At 37.5% G+C, this 23,289-nt stretch overlaps 1 protein-coding gene across 1 annotated transcript; it reads right to left on the reverse strand.

Moving 5' to 3' along the window:
- Positions 1 to 23,245, reverse strand: IFNAR1 (interferon alpha and beta receptor subunit 1). The gene is made up of 12 exons (XM_042788275.1): positions 22,947 to 23,245; positions 22,626 to 22,897; positions 14,516 to 14,636; positions 12,877 to 13,070; positions 12,059 to 12,204; positions 10,771 to 10,918; positions 9,697 to 9,811; positions 8,635 to 8,837; positions 7,278 to 7,432; positions 6,312 to 6,465; positions 3,114 to 3,268; positions 1 to 1,680 (listed from the first exon to the last, which is right to left on the reverse strand). Exons 1-12 carry the CDS (start codon positions 23,243 to 23,245, stop codon positions 1,456 to 1,458), a joined length of 2,187 nt encoding a protein of 728 aa, XP_042644209.1. The 3' UTR covers positions 1 to 1,455.
- Between the last annotated feature and the right edge of the window lie 44 nt (positions 23,246 to 23,289).

Below are 23,289 nucleotides of genomic sequence, written 5' to 3' on the forward strand. Positions count from 1 at the left end.
TAAGTATCCATGGTATAGCTTCAATGTTACTACATCAAAAATACATGCAATGAAAAAAGGGATAAAGTAGTAAATGTGCAAAATTTATTATGTTCTTCAATGAACACAGGGACATAAAATTTATAAAATTAGATCACATCTTCAAAATAAAAAAAAAATATATATATATAACACCAACAGTTACTTGTTACAATAAACAGCTGTCCACATGAAGCTCAAATCCGGTTTACTCTAGATCAATTTCTTCATAAAAAATAAGCTACTTTTAAAAATTACTTCATAAGAAAGTGGTATGCAAATAGAGACATTATTGCAGCATATCCTTATAATTTGTACAAAGAGAAGTCTGTTGGCAAAATGAAGCAGCTGAGAAAGCTCTGAATAACAGGCATCCCTACCGTTTGTTAAAAGGCATTTTCTAAATTCATCCTGGGTCCTTCTAATTACAGAAATAAGTTTCTTCCTTGATAAAAGAGATTCACATTTCTAAACACAATTCAATTACAAGTAAGTATTTTACACTTCTGGTTATCTAGCCATGGGAAAAAAATAATCAAGATTATGCTTTAAACATGACATTAAAGTAACAGTATTATTTAGTTTCTTCTTGCAGTGTACATTTGGCTGGGACATTTGTTGCTTTTTATACTAAATGCAGTGCAAAACAATTTGATTCAAGCTCTATTTACAAAGAGCTTCTGCTACGCAATTTTTCTTTATAGTAAAGTGAAGTGAACCTCCTTCCTGCCTTTTCCCCTCCCCGTACTTGCCCAGATTACCGAGTCCTGTGGGAGAAGAGCATCCTGATGCAGAGACACAGAGACACGAACAAGCAAGCGGGCACTGGGCAGATCCCACAGCCACGGCCACAAGGAATTCTGCAAGGAGGCTCAGAGCCGCCACCTCAGCGTTGGTCTCTTTGGATCTTTTGCTCCAGACCTGCTGAGCCAAAAAGCACTGTCCCTGAGAGGGCTCGAAGAGAATGACAGAAAAGTTCTTTAATTGCATCAGGCAATTTCCTTCTGCCTGTGTAAACATCATAACACTCAACACTGGAATTTAAGGCTTCTGTCACAGTACACACTGGCATTCAAAACCTCTAAGGTAGCAAGGAATTCTTCTGAAACAGAGTAGGCTTTCATTGAGGTTATCAGGTTCAAGTATATAAAGTGTACAGATCTGCTCCTCTTTATGCAGATGGTATTCTTTCTATCACATGATGAAAAGTCAATCACAATGGTGTTAAGGTACGAGGAGTCAACTGTGTTTTGACGTCAGTCAGCTTGCAGCAGACAGGGTATGCAAATTCCCACTAACAAAGTGCAGATTTGGAAACCTGAAGATAAAGATCCCAAAGCCAGACTGTCTTCCTTAGGCTGCGACTTTCATAATAAAAAAAGTTTTAAGTGTTTATTATGCTTCCAGTCCCATGTATGAATTTTATTTTCTTAAAAGTTACACTATTTCATTTTCTAACATTTCTTCTGACACTTTGCTCCCTGAAGTATCGTCATCGTTAGAATAATTTCCTGAATCTCGACTGCTCTCTTTAGAATGCTTGTAGTCTTTAAAATCAACTTGATTTACTTCTGTGATGACAGTCTCAATTACATAACAATTCTCTATCAGTTCTTCTGTAGTTGACAGATAAGGACTGCTAAAGAGCTGTCCTCCAAAACCCTGCAAAAAAAGAAGCAGACAAGAAAGAGATTAACATTCATACATAATACCCAAATAATGATTCCACTGAACACCACAGCTGTACAAATCTGGTTTATTGTATGCAGTAGCATCATGAGGTTTTCTACCTATAACATGCCATTTGTTTCCCCAAGTTCACAAACTCAATGTTAAGATGAAGTTTAGTTGCATTCATATAATTGAACACTAACAAATTAACATTAATGTTAACTTTTTTGCTATACTCATAGTTGTCAATCATCTATATAACTGCAATACTTAATTGATTATAGACTTATGAGGCCACACAAGAACAAAATGGAAAATCCTGATTTTGAACACTTGCACAGAGCATGTGGTAGCACAGGGATGACAGGTGTGTGTTTGAAGTCTACAAATCATTGTCAGTTATAAAGCAAAGTTTGAAAGAAGACAGAGAAAACGAGCTGCTGCAGCAGGATACCAAGCCCTGTACAGCTCTCAACAATGCACTGCGATCTATCCTACACACTTTAAATCTATTCTCTGAAGTGGTCATTTAAATCGAACCCATCACAAAAGGTTCTAAATATGCACTGCATTAATTATGTTGCCAGTATTCTACTGAACAAACCAGCTAAAATGCTGCCCTACAAATAAATTAAATTCAGATTAGCCCTTGTAAATTGTGAGACTGGTTTTAAATTACAAATTTATTCAGAAAGCTTTGTATACTATACATCCTAAGAGCTTCAGTGAGAACATGACACACGTTAGAAGGCCACACACTGCTCAATATCAGGGTTCTGAGAGACATGGAAGAAAGCACAGTGAAAAACAGCTCTTGCTACATTTCAAATTATACCAACATTTACGTGTTGCCCTGTTCATTCCAGAACAGGATCCCTCCTAAGTACTACCCGTGCCAAGCTGAGCTGGAAATTGGACAGTATCGGCCTTTTTAGAGACCAGCCAGGCCGGTAGGTCAGGAGATGGTAGAAACATTTGCTGCTTGGTACACTAAAACTTCCTCTAAAGACTGGGCTTGGATTTTCTCCTCCTCTGACTATTAAAGGATGGTAAAAAGGCTAGAGCATGATCTTCCAGATAGTACAATGGGAAAACATTTCTGGTCTCACATAGCAAGGCAGAAGTACATTATCACACTGGGTAGACAGGCACACTCTCTGGAATGAAGGATCATTAGCAACACTTTTGCACAGATAGAAGAAAACCCATAAAAGTTAAAATATTTGCTAATCACAGAATTCTAGAAATTGATACTACCCATTTTTTCCATAGGAATTCCTGTATTTCGTTAAAATCTATACAATTAACCTTGGCATACCCATAAGACCACAAGAAAACAGATAAACACTTTTTCACAATATTTTCTGTTCATTTTTCTAAAAACGCATCTGCTTAATGAATGAGAAAAACATGTCTCCTCTTACCTCTATGTTCAAAGGAGGCTGGCATGATGGAAAGAACACATATTTGATTTTATTGTAGGCTTGATACAGGGCAAAAACAAGTGCTGTAGCCACAAGACAGACAGCAACCAGGGCAGTTACAAATGTTGCTAAAATGATCAGAGGTAATATTTTATCTAAAAAAAAAAAAAAAAAGCCACTTAATCTAGGTACTCATAAATGACAAAGATTAAAGAACAGATTATCTCCAAATCTGCTACAGTATTTATCATAAAATTTCACATTTCTACCATACTATACCCAGCCATGATGATCATTACAAACACGATGCCATTCCAGTATCTTAGATAACCTTATTAAAAATACAGCACAAAGTATTTTCCAATATATGAACACATGCATTTGCAGACAGGATCAGAACCAAGATCCAGTTATACGTCACTATTTGACAGCAGGACAAAAAGGCTGCAGACAGCTACCATGAAGCACCCGATGCATGTAAGTTTACTGCGCTCTTGCTTGTGTACAGGTTCTAACCCCAAGGAACATAATATGTAATTGATAGAGTACTCTCCTTTAAAAGGCAGAGATACAGGAGTAAGAATTCCCATGGGCTATTGAGTAACAATGGGCAATCACTACGGTGAAGTTGGCCCATAGTTATTTAGCCAGGAAATTATTAGAGTGCCTAGATTTGTAGGGTCTTCAGGGGCCCAAAAGCATCCAAATGTTTCTTGGACAGGGGAGGAACATCAATTGTAGGCTTCAGATGACTACAACACATCCAATAGAGAAAGGATCTTCCAGTGAGCATCTATTCCTTTCAGATGCTTATGTAAGAAATCAATCCTAAGGCTATTACAGTTATTTTTTACACTGGTAGACTAGGCACTAGCTCAGCACAAGATTTGACTTGGTCCATGCAGAAAGGTGAGATGAATTTCACTTCCGTGCTCAAACATGGATGGTGTCATCAACTTGATGATGCCAAGCTGAGTGGTGCAGTTGGTTAGCTTGAGGGGAGGGACACCATCTGGAGCGATCTGGACAGGCTTGAAGGTTGGGCCCATGTGAACCTCATGAAGTTCAACAAGGCCAAATACAAGGTCCTGCACATTGGTTGGGGCAATCCGCACTATCAATGTGGACTGGGGGATGAATGGATTGAGAGCAGCCCTGTGGAGGACTTGGGGCTATTAATCGATAGAGAACTGATATGAGCCAGCAGTGTGCGCTCACAGCCCAGACAGTCAACTGTATCCTGGGCTGCATCAAGAGAAGTGTGGCCAGCAGGTCGAGGGAGGGGATTCTCCCGCCCTCCTCTGCTCTTGTGAGACCCCACCTGCAGTGCTATGTCCAGCTCTGGGTCTTCCAGCACAGGACAGACATGGACCTGTTAAGAGTGGGTCCAGACGAGGGTCACAAAAATGGTCAAGGGGTTGGAACACCTCTCCTATGAAGAAAGGCTGAGAGAGTTGGGGTTGTTCAGCCTGGAGAAGAGAAAGCTCCAGGAAGACCTTATAGTGGCCTTTCAGTATTTAGAAGGGTCTTATAAGAAAGACAGAGATACTTTTTACCAAAGTCTGTAGTGACAGGACAAGGGGAAATGGTTTTAAATGGAAAGAGGGTAGATTTAGATTAGATGTAAGGAATAAATTCTTTCCTGTGAGGGTGGTGAGACACTGGCACAGGTTGCCCAGAGAAGCTGTGGCTGCCCCCTCCCTGGAAGGGTTCAAGGCCAGGTTGGACAGGGCTTGGAGTAACCTGGTCTGGTGGAAGGTGTCCTGCCCATGGTAGGGGGGTTGGAACTGGGTGATCTTTGGAGGTCCCTTCCAACCCAAATCATTCTAGAAGTCTATGGTCCTGCTTTCCTGTTTTAACCCAGGAACTATGGAAAACCTTCTAACAGGCTAGGCTTAGTTCCAGGACTTCAGGTTGGATCTTATGGTAGAAGGAGTTTACATGACAGAATCCAGAATTTGGTAGTAAAATACTGTAGTCAAAGAAACCTTTATCTCTAGAGTCATAAGCTACTCAGTGCTTAAGTTCAAAAGTCTTGCAAGCTTCCTTGTCCCCTCTACTCTTCTGTTTTGCAACATATTCTCTGGCACTATCTCTAACAAACAAACAAACTGAAGGGAGTTTGACCATACCAAAATTAATACATACCAGGAGACACTTTACAAATAATCAAGATGGGACAATCAGTTCTTTTTATCTCTATTTCCAGTCAGTATGAGTAACCAAAGAATTAAATATTTCCCCACTGTGATATAAGAATGTATGGGAAGTATAGGGCATGAGCTGTATGACTGCATCTCTCAATATAGAGTCTTGAATGTACTGCTTGGTCTTAACTAGGCTGATTATAATAGAAGGATATGGGGAAGACTAATAACTATTAAAATAGATTAAATAATCTCTCTTATTAAGGTAAAAAAGTAACATTTGTTTCTTTTCAGGCTTGATAAAGACCAAGCAACAAGGACTACAATATAAATGAATCCTGAGATCTTAAGATGTGAGAAAGTAGCATTACTATATTTTCTTAGCTTTAAGTCAGTTTGTATATTACATTTAGTAATTTTTCTAGTGTTACAGCCTGATAATGGGCCAAATTAAATTCAACAGATAAGTTGCTCTTATGTTCTGAGTGAGCGTAATCCATCTACAAATGTACACCCATTTTGCATAGAGGTGAGCTTTCAGCTATAATGAGTCTGATGATTTGTCTCCTCACACTTCAGCACAGGATTTTTTTTTAATTTAATTCATTCACAGAAGAATTAAGACAATTTCAAGAATAAAATATTCTTGAAAACATAGCATTTAGTGATTCCTTGCACCCTCCTAAAAATATCTTAGAAGTACTAGAAATTAAAGTTTGTCGGTCAACAAGTCATTGTACAGAACTAAGTTTAATTCACAGTCATTACAGTTATTAATCTGAGAATTTCTAAACCAAGTTGTGTCATGGATAACCAGAATGTAATTTTGATCAGGTCAGGACAGCAGCAGTTTATTAGTTTAGCTATAGGAGAGAACACAGAGCAATGAAGTGACAGACTGCTGACAGGGATCTCTGCCCAGCTAGGTGCTAACTCTGTGAGGCCATTAAGTCATGCTGCAAATATTTTTTAACTAGTGAGATCTGCAAAGGCCTACGAAGGGTTAACAATTTTACTTCCAGAGGTATAACAATTCCCAAGCTCTTCCTACCTCCAGGTGTTTTGATGCATTCCTCTTTGCTGTATGGACTGCTTTTGTTGTAAATTTCTGAGAATGCTTGTACTTTTACACAGTATAAAGTTGAGGGTGCTAGATCAGAGACTGTCCCTATTGTCTGTTTTATCTCTTTAATTTTTATTTTCTCCTGAAAAATAAAAATTGGAAGAATAAGATGCACATAAATAGTACAAGAGTCACTCAAATTGATTAGAGTTTTGGCCTCTGTTGAGGAAGAAATTCTGTAAGAAGTCAGACACTGTTCTGCACTTGAATTAAATAAAAGAAGCCACACATTCAGGAAATACTTAATTGGCAAGAACCAGCTACTTTCACCATACTGAAATTTTACAGTTCAAAGCTGTGTGCAAAATTAAACCTCTTCCTGATGCATTTTGTTTTCTTCTCTTCTTCCATGCATTTACACATATCTATTTACCAATTACTGTACAATATTTTACTATAAGAAGCATTTAAAGAATATGGAAAGATCCATTAAAATGTGAGCTAAAGCATGCAAGACTTCATTGTTTTATGATATATATATACACACCTATAAACCTGCAAATACAGAAGGGAAAGAATTTGAGGGGCCAGAAGCTACATTAATTAAGGCAGTGCACAGAGTCATACTGTAAGAAAGATGGCATCACAAGAACCCTATAACTTCTATTCAAAAGTGAGCCATTTGGCAGCTTGTACAAAACTATGTGCAGTTTTGCAAATCATTACATATAGCCACATCAATGGAAAAAGATTAAAATATCAATTACTTTGTGATAAAAGTAATCTTGGCCAGATTTTTAAAAGAACCTTTCAGGGAAAAAAAAAATTGATTGCACAATTGATACACCATATATGTGCCTCTTTTGAAAATAAGCTTCTTGAGGATAACTCAAACTCAGTATTTAAGTCATAACACATTTTATATACTGCTATAAGTATTTAACTAGTTCATACCTCGTTATCTGATGAATTCTTCCAATACAGAACCCGGTAAGACAAGTCATAATTGTCCCTCATGACCTCACTCTCAGATCCTCCTGGAGGAAAAATCTGGATATGGAGCAAAACATCACTGATGTCCACCTTTACAGCAGGAGGGCCGATTTCATCTTAAAACATTTAAATATAAAAAGTTAAAAATAAGACTAAAATAATACAAATAAAAATATTGCATAAAATACTGTAATTTAAATCTATGACAATTTTTAAGAAATGTGTACTTAAAAGTCTAACCTGACAACAGCTTTATTCAGAACCTTGAGTCCTGAGAAATATTTAAATTATTTTCCCTTTTCACATTAATATGTTGTTTCTGCAAGTTTCAGTGACATGAAATAGACAGTGGAATTAACTCCTCTGAAAGTGAAACTACTGAACACTTCTTAATCTCATCAGGATATGAGCTCTCTTTTTCACATATACCCTCTTTCACAGTTATAGTATAGTCAAAAAGTGAGAAGCGTTACAGTTTTTGTTTTGTTTTGTTGAATTATCTACCTAGATCACTTATCTTATTAAAGAATTATCTAATTACCAAGAGTTTGGACAAGGGAAAGCTGACATAAAATAGCTATTGATTCTATCTTCAGTATGAAAGGTAATGGACTATTACCCTTCATATTAGATAAACATTTCTTGACATTTATGATTGGTAACTTTTTTGAAATAAAACATTTAAGTAAGGCCACATTTCTCACAAAATCAAAGAAGTGTAATGAAGATAAAAAGTATTATAATTTCACTCTGGAGAGTGGTACATAGTTTTGACTTAGATGTCACTATCATTTAAGACTGCTTTTTCATTAAGGTCTTCAGGGTTGTATGTCAATGTACTACTGCTTTAGCACAAAATTCAGGGGTGCACAGTGGAGGGGTAGAGATGAGGAGATGAGAGTAGATGCACAGGAAAATAGAAGCAGTATATTCAAAAATTATTTGACCTTGGCATTGTTCTGAGATATCAAGAAGTGCTCCTTGTCAATGTCAAAAGTCAGACTAGCAATATTTCTAGTACAATCTCACACACTGCTTAAAGCAGTATACAGTGAGATTATAAAATGCCTTCTAATGCTTTGTGGTTGACTTTTGTAAAGCAAATTATATGATTCTAAATATAGTGAAATACTGGGCTGAATAGAGAAGACCATGGAAAAACTCCCGTTTAAATTGATGAGGCCAGGATTCTCAACACAGTTTATGTAGGGGAACTACGTATTCCATTTCACTGATCTAGCAAGTTTATTTTGGCAAATAATAGCAACAGGTACAAACTTGTTGAGAAATTAAAATTTAAGAAAACACATTTGCTTACTTGTTATCAGAGGATCTACTTTTACTTCGTCAGACAAACATGATCTATTATATTCACTCATGGCCTGTACACGGAAATAATATAATCCAGAAGTAGCAGTGACAATAGATGAGAGATTACATTGTGTATCAGTGATATTTTCACATCTGGGTATATTGAGCCACTTCACTGAATAATCACCAGGAAATTGCTTTAGATACCCACTGCAAGAGATATTTTGACAGTTTTTGATGTAAGGTTCTTGAACTCTGAAAAAAAAAAAAACAAACCCCAAACCCACCCCTGCATGTTCACTTGTGCTACATAGGTTTTTTTATTTTTGGAAGAATAGTCCCCTTAGAAATTTCTTGTATTTAAAATACTGTTTTTCCATTTATAACAAACAATGAAGTTAACTGGATCAGGAAATACAGATTATTGCTTTAGTCAAGCCTCAAGAGAAAAATTATATATTGGTTTTAGAAATTTAACTTAAACTCCAAATTAAGATTTTTTTTTTCCATATAGTTCTATTAAAATGATTATTTTTCTGTCATGCCAATGGAACTCCAAAAGAATGCTAGAGGTATCTTTCCTCTTCCTTTAGATACTGGCCACAGTATTTGTGCAACAAACGGGATATTAAGACACAGGTTTATAGACAGGATGTCTTTTTTTTCCATGTTGGGTTCTGACAAGAAGCAATCAAATATGCTGACAATTGAGATGTTGCACACCTGCATTTTTGCTCACTTCTAGTCACCTAATTTCTTCATATTCAAAAAGATATGAAGCAGTGCAAACTTCCTATCTTTTAAAAGTGTTACATACCATATATTTAGTAATCCATTCCACTAGGTATTTAACACTCTTAAAAGAAGCCTCGTACCCTGAAATTCTAGGGTATGATGTTATATGCAATCCTTTTAAAAGGCACACTGTCCAGACATGGTACCCAGTGTTTCAATGAATATATTAAGCCACTTTCACTAAGTATTTCACTTTAACTTATATTAATAATTTGCAAAATACAATGAATGCCATAACCTGTTTAAACAGAGACATGGAAATTTTTTAACTTACGTGAGATACTGTACATTGTAGCTCACATGTTTTTTATACTGATTATTCCAACGCAGATGAAATTTCATATTCAAAGCAAGAATTCTCACATTTGTTGCACAGAGTGGGTCACTCACTGCTCAGAACGAAGAAAAGAAACCCACAGTTACTGAAAAGCTTTATATTACATACAGCAAGTTTTCACTGAACAGGCATTTCTCCGGTATATAAATGGTCATGGTACACTTTCAATAATAAAAAAAAAAATATTTCTCTGCTTTCATTATAAAGATGGCAAATAAAATTCCTTGATATATACAGTATATTAAGCCTTCACTAAAAAAGAATCAGTTAAAAATCAATTAAGAAAAAAATAAGTATTGAAATGTTGATATTAGTAAAAATAAACTAGTTCAGCAATAGCATGGTGAGAAAAATGTCTAAAATACACATGCATAAACATGAAGTAATTTTGATGTACCACCCATTCAATCTAATGTCTAACCTTCTGCACTGCCACAGATAGTTTTTTTCCTGAAATAAACATTTAAAAGTACTTTAACTGACACCTGAACAGCACACAAAAGAATTTAAATTTAGACATGCAAAACAAGCAACTAGTGGCAAACTGCCACTAAGTCATTCTTCAGAATCTGTAATAATAAATTCACCAAGGCATGCATAAACCCAGTATTTTTTTTAGCTTAGCTCAACTTCATACGCATTAATTTAATGCCAAGTATACAAAAGGCTTTTGTTTTGCCTCCATACACATCCCCTTCCTCCTGATTCAAAGTCACAAATTCAAAAATATCCAGTTTTCCAAAATGAAGAAAGTAGTTTTTGCAATCTGAATTAGTGGACAGAATTTGCCTCAGAGCAAAAACCTTTTTATACTATTAAAAATCCAATACTGATAGGTTACATTTTATATTGATTTAAAACAGAAAATGTACATAACTGTCAAGATGGCTGTTACATCAAAATCAGTAAGAACTTGGCACTTCTGCATATTTCTATTGCTTTAGAACAACTTACTTTCCAGCAGGTTAAACTTGACTAACCATTGTAAGATAGAAAAATTTTACTCTGTACCTTTACGGGTAGTTTTTACACAATGAATGGGACTGAATAAGCCTTCTTTGAAGTCCAAAAGAATAGTTGCTTGAACTTTCAAACAGTAGGTAGTGCCTGGCACAAGATCATCAATTATGTCAGTGGGAAAAATACTTTGACTTCTGAACTGTAAGAAACAATTGCAAAGAGCATATGAAGATAACTGTTCTTCCTTATGAAGTGATTTTTTAAAGCATCTTTTTCCCTCCCAGGTTTCAGCCCATTTATATAATATGCCATCAAAAATGCTAAAATAGGGAATGAAGGACAATACATGAGCTGAATAAATGCTAAAGGATGTTTCCAACATAGCCACAGGACTGAGAGGAAGGATCGTGTTGTGCTCCTTTAACACATGAAAGCGGGGAGGGATTGCAGCACTGCTGTACATGTAGCATAGCTCACCACACAAATATGCAGGCACATACTCAAAAGAGAAATAGTGCATTTCCGTCCCTCAGTTCACTGAACAAACACTGCCCCTCCTGTTACCTCTCTGCTTTTGGTTTACCAGACTTTTATGGCTTGTACTTAACTTAAAGCTTTTTTTCCCTTTGATGTGTAATGGTTATAACTGTGTTCATTTGGAAGACCTAGTCATCTCGTCAATTCCTACCCTAATCTATCTGGCCCCCTCTCTCCTAAAAGGAGAAAAACCAGACAGACTGTTTCTACCTCGGTCTTTACAGAATAGCTATATCTGCTGTGCGAGATGCACATTACGGCTTTGAAACTAGTTCACATACAAGACCTCCAAAGAATCCCTAAAAAACCCCAACCTACTGTGTAAAAACAAAGAATTCAGTTAATGACACAGGACAGTGTACCGATAGCTGTACTCAAGCTAGATGATCTTGCTGAGACCAAGTTGGCCTCTTACCCCTCCCCTCCCCTAGATCTATGCCTTACTGTAAACGCTTTTTCCCACTGCCTTGAACTCTTTCCCCTCCCTGCTCCTGCTGCCTGAGGGTGGATCCTGCTCCAACACATCCAAGATGGTTTCACCTTCTTCCTCACGCACTGGAAGGTAGCTCCAGCATTTAACAGAAATACAAACTCTTATCACAAAATATTGAATACAATCCTCTAGTAAAAACAAAACCAAAAAAATCCAAGAAAACAGCCCCTCCCAACTTTTAAACTGCATAGCAACAGTTATACACAGTTACATAACTAAACAATTCCACTTTACATCATAAAGCGATTGAAGTACATCTCTGACAGTTATATTAAGGTTAAAAAGCAACAAAATAAAAAGTGATCATACTTCTGCATTTGATGAATTTTCCCAGATAACTAGATTATATTTAAAATTTAGAGGATTTATCCATATTTCTCCTTCTGGAGGAAAAACACTGATTTTTATGACTCCGTTTGTAGACTGCAACTCCATTCCTGGGGGACCGATCTGAGCTAGAAAGAAAAAAAGTAAAGAAAAAACACCAAAAATGTAATTTACATTAATAAACCCACAGTAACCACCTACAGGATCTTATTTTTAATTATTTTGAGGCAGTAACAAGATCACAGTAATTGCCTATAGCATCTTAGTTTTCAAGAATCTCAGGCAGTATCTAACAGAAATCTAACCTAACAAACAACCACCGTGACCTGGCTCTAAAAGAAATAAGTTAAAATGCAATATTACTATGAATGTTTTCCAGAATCTGCAGTGAAAATCAGTGTAAGTTATTCTAACACATGCAAGGTAAGAAACCTAGCTCAAAGAAATCAATCCAACATTGAGGGAAGGCTTCAGTACCATACTGTAACGTAACTACTGAAAAGTCACAAGGTCAGAAGAAAACTTCCAGAACAGTCCACTGTCAAAAAAGGATTTTTCTGAAATCTAGAAATACAGAGTGTCAGAAAATTCTGTCAGAAAAACAGCATCACCGAGAATACTTTCCCCTTTCCACAAGAGTCATAACATTCCATGACCTGCAAAGACCTTGTGTTACATTAAGGTTGAGAAAACCACTAGCTCAAGTTGTTATGAGCAATGGAAACCACACACATTTTTTCCACAGTAATGTGCTGAAGGACATTTAACTGAAAATATTACAGTATATATGGAGCTCATACCTATCCAATACGGAATCATTTCAAAAACACTAGACCATGGAGACACTTCTTCCCTTCTTTCAGTCCTTATACGCACATGATGTGTATCATAGTATTTGGTTATTGCTGAGGAAAAGTCACATTCCGTCAGAGTAACTTTTTGACAACCAGGCAACTCTTTCCATTCTGCTTTACTTGTCTCAGAATCTTCAAACCTGTAAGACAGATAACACCCCAAAAATAAAACCAATACACAGTTTAAGTCTTGAGATTCTTTTTACTTTTCTTCTTAATGCTAATAAATGTCACACCATTTAATGCTGTTTTATCACCAGCACTAGTGTAACCACTGTTATCTACTTAGTTACTCTGGAATTCATATCCCCATTTAATTAATGAATTTAATCTCTTAATTTATTAGTTTAGCCTTATTACCAAAGGTTAACTATCAGTCTGCAAAGTCTGATACCAGTTGGCTTTACTGACCAAGTAAACACAGTGTGAGGAAACAGCATCAAAGAACTGTCAAAATCCAGAATTATATTCTTAGTATATGGTCCTAGTCTGGCAATGATTTTATAATTCATTGGAAGAAATTTAGAAGTGTTGATGGAAATAAGTGTTTAAAAGAGCATAAAAGCAGCAACACTCCCCCCTCCACCCCTCCCAACATTAGCAAGGAATATAGATTAGGGGAAAAGAAAAACACAAAGGAGAAAACTGGAGTTCAGGAATAAGTGTTGGAATAATTAGCTTTACAGAAGCTATTTTTATTGCAAGTTAAGAGACATCCATACCTTATTTAAGAAAGAGACATTTCAAACAGACATGAAAAAATGTCCTGACCCCCCGAAAAAAAAAGAGGCAGAGTCCTGAAGCAGTAATTATCTTCAACTCCCACCTTATTTTTCAGACCACTATTACATTTTAAAAATACGACTATTTTCAAAGCAACTGCTTCTCGTCTCTACACTGAAGAAGGTGAGCTGTTTTTTAAAAAAAATTCAAATCATACACTGGAAAATCCTAAAATCATAAATTTCTTAAGTGATTTTATCTTAGAAGTGTTTTTTAATATTTACTTGTCTGGAAAGTGACACAAAATACCAAACACATATCTATATGCATGCATAAGTATTGGTATATGAAACAACTGAAGAAAGCCAATTGAAGAATTGTTTCATCTAGTGATTAAAATTTTCAGATGAGAAATCTGGATTCATAAACACTGAGAATTTATTCAAAAGCTACACCAAAAATTCTCTCAAATTCTCTTTGTGTGTGTGGCCACAATGTAGCTTAATTAAAAAATAAATTAAAGAATTCTATCATTAAAGAATAAATAAATCTAAAAGCTACATTTCTAAGTGTACTGGTTAACCTTATCAAAGAACTACTCGAGTATTAAGCATTACTAGCAAGCATGGCATTTATAACACGTTGCTATCAGTGAAGTATCTAATTTTACATATGAATTAGACAAACAAAGGACAATACTTGGATTCAACTTCAAGATTTAAATTTTCCCAGACTATACTTTCTGGATTTCAAAAAGTCTCTAGAAATTTTACATGGCAGTATCAAGAACTATAGCAATTAATATGTTCTTCTACACAAATAAGCGTAAATATTTCTGGCTCAGAATAAAGTTAATACTTACCACCGGAATTCTGCTGAAAATGTCACATTGGTATCCTTCCCAGTGTAGTTCCACCTTAGAGTAAAATTTGAATTTACAACATAGACCTGAATATCCTCTGGACTCTTCAGATTAGTTTGGCCTACAAGAAAGTAACAAAGGTATATGAAGACTGGATATATAACTTGTACCTAACAACTTATTTTTGTTAGAAAAGTAGAGAGTTATGATGAAATGAAATCACAATAAACATGAGTTAAGAAAACCCCATGCTACTCAATCAGCACTTCAATATATAACTCAGGATCTGTGCATCAGGTAGCTCCTCTGCCTATTTGACTATGTAGCTCTTTCCTCTGCGCTTAAAGTCTTTCTCCCCACACTCCTTTAAAAAAAGCAAGCACAGTTGTAACATTCAAGGCCTGTGTTCACTGTCATGGGTTGTTGATGCAGTCTGAATGCATTTAAACCAGTGTTTTATTGGTTGGATCTAACATCTGGATCTCAGCTGCAAAGTGCTATGGATTGACCTAATCATGTCATTTTACAGTTGCAGAACAGATTGAGCGTAGCAGATTTGTGCCATATCACGTGTTACTGCCATAAATTCAATGTATTGAACATAAATCCCTTTCAGTGAGGCTTCATCACCTGGCAGATCTTGTATCGTGCTCATGGTAATCCTGTGTTTTCTTTTATAGAAAGAACAGTGCACAAAATGACTTATGAAGGGCAAGGGCCAAGTTTCAGGACACTTTCCCCTCAAGGGAAAGATCAGACCATGAGAAGAAAAGGCTTAACAGACAGATTGCCAACAGGAGGGAAGCATGCACACTGAAATCATCTGCAAGATAGCACTCTCTCCTCTTCATTTTCCACCTTTCAAAAATAATTATTAAAAAAAAAAACAAACAAAAAACACCCCAACTGTCTCATAATTACCTTATATTTCACTTCCTAAAGAAGACTTCTTTACCATTAACTTTGAGATATGCAGAATCCTACGTGTCCTATTTGGTATATAATTCAGTATCAGAGGACAGATGAGAGTAACAATGCTGTAGGAGAAGAAATTATTCTGGTACTTATGAAAATTTAAATCTATCTAGCTACTTATAAGATACATTTTGCTTTGAATTATTTCACACCGGTCTACGGCACTGCTTCAAAGCAGTGAGGCTAAAAAGTTACAATAAGGGCTGAAAGTTTGGACTGAAAGTTTTATAGTACTAGAAGCTAAACCAGACTGTGGCTTACAGAGCAAAGGGAAACAGTGTGAAGGCACAAGGAACATGCATAAACTGAGGACACCTCAGGCAGAAGTCATTAAAAATATACCAAAACCACCAACTAAGCAGCCATATCCAGATTTACAAAGCTTAAACTTCACCTACATCATTCTGCCTGGCATTCTATACTAGGTATCTTTGACAACCCAGGCTATGTACAATTTAGGCAGCACATACTTCTGTCCTCTGACTAAGAATGCACTTTCAACTTCTAACATGTCAGGGGGAAAAAAAAAAAAATCAACAAAATAATAATAAAAAAAAAATCACCGCGTACCTCTCTGACTTGAATTTCTATTTTAACCAGTTGTGTGTTACACTATTAATCACTTCCCAATGGCTACAACTTCTAAAACTACGTTAGTAACCATCACTCTGAAATTGCTTTTTGATTCAGCCTAATATTTGATTACATTAGGAAGAAATCAGAACAAATACATCCTATTTCACCTGAGCAATCAAAGTCTGCTTGCACAGCTAAAGGGTTATCCTGAATTTGATTTTAAGGGTGGCTCCTCATCGCAAAAACTATTTTATATTTTATATGATGACCAAGTTCTCTTTATAAAAAGGAAATGTGTGTGGAAAAGCAATCTATCAGCTGAAGTCTGAAAAATCCTTTTGGAGAATAGAGTTAAAGTGGTATCCACAGACTAATGACTTTTGCATATAACTCCTGAAAGCACAAAACTTGACAGGAAAATGATTCAATAAAACCTTGTGGATCTAACCATGAAATTTATTTCCACAAGGTATGTATTTGTTACTCTCCTAAGCTGACAGACTAAGATAAGGCAAGAGAATGCCAAACTACATTTGATCATCAGAAAATAAGAAAACAAAGGAAGTAACTGATTTTTTTCTCAAGTATTTATTCAACAGATGGCTACACTTCAGCCAAAAAGCTTATGACAACAAAGGCAGTTATTTTGGATGTTGGCAAACAATAGCAATTTTGAATACTTATATCCCTTCACAAAGAAAATACTCACTTAATGGGAAAAAAATATTTTCACTTTATTTGAGGATGTTTGCATTAAATTTAAGAATCAAAATGCACGGAACAAAAAAGTCCCATTAGCTTTTAACAATAATTTTTTAAAAAGCACAACTCTGCTATTAGTATACAAAGTGTAACCTGTCAGAGCCACCTGAAACAAAAAATAGTAATTTGTTTGAAGAATACCACCACTCATGGTAACTGATAGATTAAATGTTATATTCTTACTTGGTAGAATCCATTGCTTTATGAACCAATGGAAGATTACTTAAGTGTTGTGATACAGTATAACACTTTCAATTTCAGATTTAAAGAAACATCAACAAATTGACATCTTTCACATCTAAAGAGCAGGGTGGTGCTTTTCCCTGTAAATACCCATATTCGTGTATTTGCAGACTTAAAAAGAATAACATTCATAGACTAAATCTGCTTAAAAATAAACAGTATGACAGAAAACCTGTTTCAAACCACCTTTTCCAAATGTAATTCAACTGCTGACATTTGAACAGCCTCCTAAAGCAGAAAAAAAGCGAGATACAGTTTTCTCTATTCTCTAGTAGAACATATACCGGGTTTAAAAACCTGCCGTGGCAGTACTAAACAGAAGTCTTTACAACAGGAAATTCCCAAGTTAGATTCTTTACCCTGAACAACACAGAACCTTGGAGTAAACCATAAGAAGATAGGATTAGGTAACGCGGTATTAGCCAAGAACCACACTGCACCTACAGAGTGCCAATGCTGATAAAAACTGATACTATAAGTTAAGACTATTCTTTTTGTTTGCTTTGGGTAGAAAATCAAATATTCACTGCACTTCCTGAATATTTTTTCCACATTTTCAAATCCTTATCATGTACACAGCATGAAGCTTTACCATAATTCTTACTAGACCTCTCCATTTGAAGTAGATAAGAAAAAGGAAGTCTGAAAGCAGAAACAAAAACATTTCAAGGGTCATGTTCTAATCAGATGTACTTTCTCCCCAAGTTACAAAAATCATGCTGATGTAAGACATACAACTAGTAAAACACTAGTTTAAAACGAACTAGGCCAGCTTTTTCCAAAGCTGGCAAGTATTACAGCAAATAATATCCTCCCTCTGGATACAAACAATATTGTGAAAATATAGCTCTGGATTCTTACATGTGGAAGAAGATACAGTATTCCAGACATGGAATAAGAGCACACACAGAGAATTAGAAGGGATTTATTCCAGAATATCTTTGGTCAAAGGCCCAAAAGATGACCATCACAAGTCTTGGATTTGACTGCCTCTTTCTCTGAGAACTTCCTCACGAGCCTTGAACAAGGTCAGACTCCATCTTGACATTTACTTTTTTAATCCTCCTTATAAACTGCTGAAACTAGGCATTAAGAGCTGTTTTCAGCTGCACATGATAGCCTTTACAGAACTTTAACAAACAGAAACATGGTATTCAGGGACATCACCTGTGAAATTAACTTAAAATCCACTGTAGGGTTAAAAGTAAACTGTACCAATTACTCAGGGAAAATCCTATAGTTTTCAGGGAATTTTCAGAAAGTTTTTCAGTGTTACATTCAACAATAATGTACGAGTGCGAGCACCTGGCAGTCAGTGCTCAGCAATAATCAAAAAGGGGAAAAAAAAAGTTAGAAATTGATAGCGTATTAATAGAGTAAATCAGAAAGCTTAATGTAATTATATAAATTCATCATAGACTTATCTTCAATACCATCTGCAGCTCTAGAGTGTCCACTCTCATAAGGAGATAGCAGAATAAGGCAGAGAAGGGTGACAAGGACAATCCATGGAACAGCTTCTGTCCTGGGAAGAATCAGACTATGATTCTTCAGCCTGAAAAGAAGACTGAGAGGAAGATATGACAGATCTACAGAAACCTAATGCGTGGCATGGGGAACTCAAGCGACAAAAGATTGTTTGCTGTCTTAACACAAAGCCAGAAGCATCAAGACAATCATCGCCCTGCTCTAAGCAAACAAATGAAATTGCTGCTTCACTGAACGCTTTGTTCATCTGTGGAATTCCTTGCCCTAAGACTCTGTGAATGCTCAACTCTTACCTGACTTATGAACTCAAATACAAAGTCTCAACACTAAAGATTGCTGTAACACTGTGTTGTAAAGTGTCACTGCGTACTTGACTTTTTTAGTGCTTTCCTACTCCACTACCAACCACTGGTGTTGATGAACACTGGACTAGACAGCCTTCTGGCTTCATCTGGTATAATGCATAACAGCAAAAAAAAAAAAAAAAAAAAAATAATCAAAAAACCCACAACACTCTTTGTATATCTATCTCGAGCTTGATGAGGGACTATCCTCCTTGCCCTGGTCAAAATCAGAGATTATTTCTTCAGAAGAATCTCCCAGTCCTGACAGACAACCCTGATAATTCAAACTGTCTTCACCAGGAAATCTAATTTCTTAGCCAAATTCAAATACCTATTTATTGAGGGTTCCAGGTCGCAATTATGCCCTTTCATCTATTCACTCCTTCTCCTGTTGCAGGTATAAAGAGGGATGTAATCAGAGTGCCAACTACAATTTTATCCTCTGAGGAATGTCTTTGGTTGAAATTTGTTAGATGTTAATGATCATCAGTTTGTGTTTTAACACTTCCTAATTACCCATGTGCTGATGCTGCAATATATTGGAAGCACAGAAACGGAGCTGGAAGAAACCTTGCAAGATCACCTATCTTACACATTGGAAGAGGAGGTGGCCAATTCTATATACATCATCGGATGTTTGCATAGCGAAGTCCTATGGTTTCCACCATTGCATAATTAATTTTTACAGGCCTCAAATATCTTGAAATATTTTGCTATCCTTACCATTAGAGGTTAGGGAAAGCTTTCTGTAAAGCAAAAGCAAAGAACTCCCAAATCAGATTTCCTAGTAGATTCCACTGGAGATCTGGAACTTTGCAGAACAGATCCAAGTTTCCTTACAGCAAGAACACTTGCTTAGTTGTTGTTCATAGTCTACAGACAACAAAGAGTTTACAGACTGCAAAACCCAGAGTCTAACCTACATCTCTGCTAAACACATTTAACCCATGTATGTTTTGTCTGTGCATATTAAAGCACACTATTCTTTATATCAGATGTATTTGAAAACTATGATAAATGTGACAAACGATGAACAAAAAACTGAATGGCAGTAATAATTCTTTTAGTTTTCCTTTTAAGCCAAATTTTCTAGCTTTCTGAATGACTTTTTTTGTTGTCTTTTGTATTCCTTCCAAATGGTTGAACTTGCCTGAAAAAGTATACTTCAAAAAAAAAAAAAATCACAATACTACAGCTGAGATTAATAAACAGAAGTCTACCTTATAAAACACATGAGCTAACCTTTTCCTTCTCATAAGCACTGCTGTGCTGCTGTGCCCCAGTACTTTTGGGGTTTTCTACAGCATAGCACTTAAACTTCTACACATAAATTACAAGGCATTGTAATGTTGCCTTTTTTTTTTCTTTTTTTTTTTTTTTCCTCCAGAACTGATATTTAAATCATCCTTTGTCATCCTTCATTTGCTTAAGTAGACAGCCCTACACATGTCCTTTTTCAATACCACTGTACTTTTTTCTTAAGTATTTCTCCAGTCAGGATAATTCTTGATTCTATGCCTGCTTTCCAAAACAAATTGGGAGCTCCTCCCACTTAGTTATAAGTTGATTTAATAAGCTTACACTCATCACACAGATGATGAGCAGGTCCCCACTTGATACATCCTTACCTCTTGACAGTGAACTGTAAAAAATGTTGATAAGCTGTAAAAATCATACTGAAGCAGTTCAACACAGATTACCTTTTTCCAGTATGATTAAGAGATTAGTATCCCATACAGATTCAAAAGCAATACTAAGCCAAAATGCATGCAATCAGAGCTTCTCTAGCCACACAGTCTTTTATTTTAGAATAGCAGAAATTCAGGTTGATTTAATGTGACATTTGTTCTCAATACCACAGACATGCATAGGTGATGCACTCATCCATCCTTTCACATAATACTCCCTATTTCTAAGAAGTGTTTTGTGTTTGCTTCCCTAAATTAATTTCTTAAATCTCAGTGAACAGCAATACAGGAATGAAGGAGTAAACTCAGCTATGTTTAATTACCAGCGAAATGTCATGATTTAGCTAGAAACCAGATATGCAAAGTAACATCCAAAAAATCAAGACTGGTTTATTTTACTATTGATTAAAATCCAGACAGTTAAAATTTAATCATATTTCTTCATTTAAAGCATAATGACACTTTGGTGCTGAGAACATTATAAGAGGTTAGACTTTTATGTAAAGAAGAGATTAAAGACAAGAAGAGCTTTTAGCACAATTGCCTACCTTCTCCTATCAAATTTTAATAAACGAAAATAAATACAAAACTGTTCTAATAAATATCACTAATTTAAAATATTTTCATTAGTATTTTCAATAAATGCTGGTTGAAAATGATAACGATTTGATAACATTACAGAGTAACAAAAGCCATTCAACAATAGAAGTAGCCTTAGCAAGATGGAAGTATATTCCCTCAGGAGACAGTGAAAGGGAAATCCCATTTAGAATACATAATGGTTTGCTGCTTATCGCATTAGGTATGTGGTGGAAACAGTGGAAACTTTAAGTCAAACTTTCAACACAGGAAGGAAAGGAGACATGTTACATGTGATATATATTAAAAAAAAAAAGAGACACAATCAAACACACACCAAAAATGACCCAAATGTCACTGGTTCCATGGACAGAAAGGTGCTCTAGAGGACCAGGGAGAACTGCTACTGCAAGAGGTTTTATACAGGAAAAGCAGAGAGAAACTGCTGTTTTTGACAAGGCAGAAGGTGAAAGGTCACTGCAGCAGCACAATTACTTCTAACTGTGGAAGCAGTGTGTGGTATGTTAGCTGTTTGCTATGATATGTGTGGGTTAATCAAAGTAGCTATATGTATCAATGCTTCCAATTTGGGGACAGGATTTAGGGCTGATGCATGAAGAATTCACCTACTAACCAAATGGCTGAAAGAAAATCAAGAAAGAAAAGAGGTCCCAGAGCTGCTTCCCTGCCTGAATGCAAAGTGTGGACCCTTGAAAACAGGCTCTCTCTCTCTAGCCTTCTTCGGGGTATGCCAAACTAGAGCAATACAGTTTTATAGAGCATTCAAGAGTTTAAGTGGCATCAGAAGCAGCATGTGCACACTAGTCTGTGGCTATAGTATTTCCACTATGTAAACTAGCTTAGCCCATGTACTCTCTGTTGCATGTCACCATGTCCTGTAAATACACAGGAAGGTAATTTACAGCTTATTGGGGCTGCACAATACTTACCTCTTGAAAAAAGGTTTTGTGCAACAGTTGATTCTTGATGCTTAAGGATGTAAGAAGAGGCACATACTGTCAGATGAAATCCTCATCCTGCAACTTGACATCTCTCGTTTCCCTATTTACACCTCAGGCTCTGGCAGGCTACCCTGAGGTGCCTTTCAAGCGTATCAATATGATTCAAAACCCTGTCTGCCCCGCGCTTCAGCTTCAGCCTCGAGGATTCGGAGATGGCAGCAAAGCCTGAGGCAGGCGAGACGAAGCCAGCTACCCAGCTCCAGCAGAAAGCCCAAGGCAGCCGACGGAAACCGAGCCCCGCTTACCCACGCACACGCACCTACCCAGACCCAAGGCCTGGCCGCCTTTGCATCCCCTCAGCGGCGCCCACGCCGCCGGCTCCGGGGCCGCGTCCCCCCTCACAGCGCCGCAGGCACAGCACGAGCCGCCACCCGCTCCCCCGAGAACGAGCGCGACACCGGCCGCCGCGCCGCTCCCGTTCCCCGGGACCCACCTGCGCAGCGTAAGGGCAGCGCGGCCAGGAGGCAGGACACCAACGACGCCGCCGCCGCCGCCATCATCATCATCGCCGCCGCTCCGCCACCCGCCCGCCCCGCCGCACCATCAGCACCTTCCCCATTACCGGAAGCCCCGAGCGGCTGCGCATGCGCGGGCGGCCGGGCGTGGGCGGGGCGGAAGAGGGCGGCGGCCTCGCAGTGAGTCGGGCCCGGAGGTGCCGGCGCCGGCGAGGCCGAGCCCCGGTGCGCGGGCGGGAGCGGCCCTGGCCTGCCGGGTGGGTGTGAGGGCCCGTCCCCCTCAGGGCGGGGGAAGTCGCTTTCGCTGCGCTAGGCGCAGCTCGGCGTTCTTATCGGCGCGCGGCAGCCGCTGCGTTGCCGGCTGCGGACCAATATTAACTTTGCGGTCGGTGTCGGCTGTCGGCCTGTTGCTGACGGGGCGGGTGCTCGGTGCTCTGGCTCTTGCAGGGCCGGTAGGACTGCTGCCCTGCGGGGCAGGGGATCGTGGTTGTGCAAGCCTCACGCGCCCTCTTCGCAGCGATCGCGTTTTCCTCCCTTCTGCCCTTGCTGTGTGGTCACCGCTATTCCGTCCCAGCCTGTAAGTGTCAATAAAGGCCATTCACACAGATTACAGACAGAAATGACCCATTCTGTTTACTCAAA

The sequence above is a fragment of the Tyto alba genome, unplaced genomic scaffold (genome assembly GCF_018691265.1).
Source record: "Tyto alba isolate M040663 unplaced genomic scaffold, T.alba_DEE_v4.0 Super-Scaffold_14, whole genome shotgun sequence".
NCBI lineage: Eukaryota > Metazoa > Chordata > Aves > Strigiformes > Tytonidae > Tyto > Tyto alba.

Coding starts and splice junctions, on each gene's coding strand:
- IFNAR1 (XM_042788275.1), bottom strand. CDS start 23,245: ATGGCCTTTATTGACACTTACAGGCTGGGACGGAATAGCGGTGACCAC. Junction 9,812..10,770: donor TGTAAAAACTACCCGTAAAG/GTACAGAGTAAA, acceptor CGTTCTGAGCAG/TGAGTGACCCACTCTGTGCA. Junction 1,681..3,113: donor AGCCTCCTTTGAACATAGAG/GTAAGAGGAGAC, acceptor CTTTTTTTGCAG/GGTTTTGGAGGACAGCTCTT.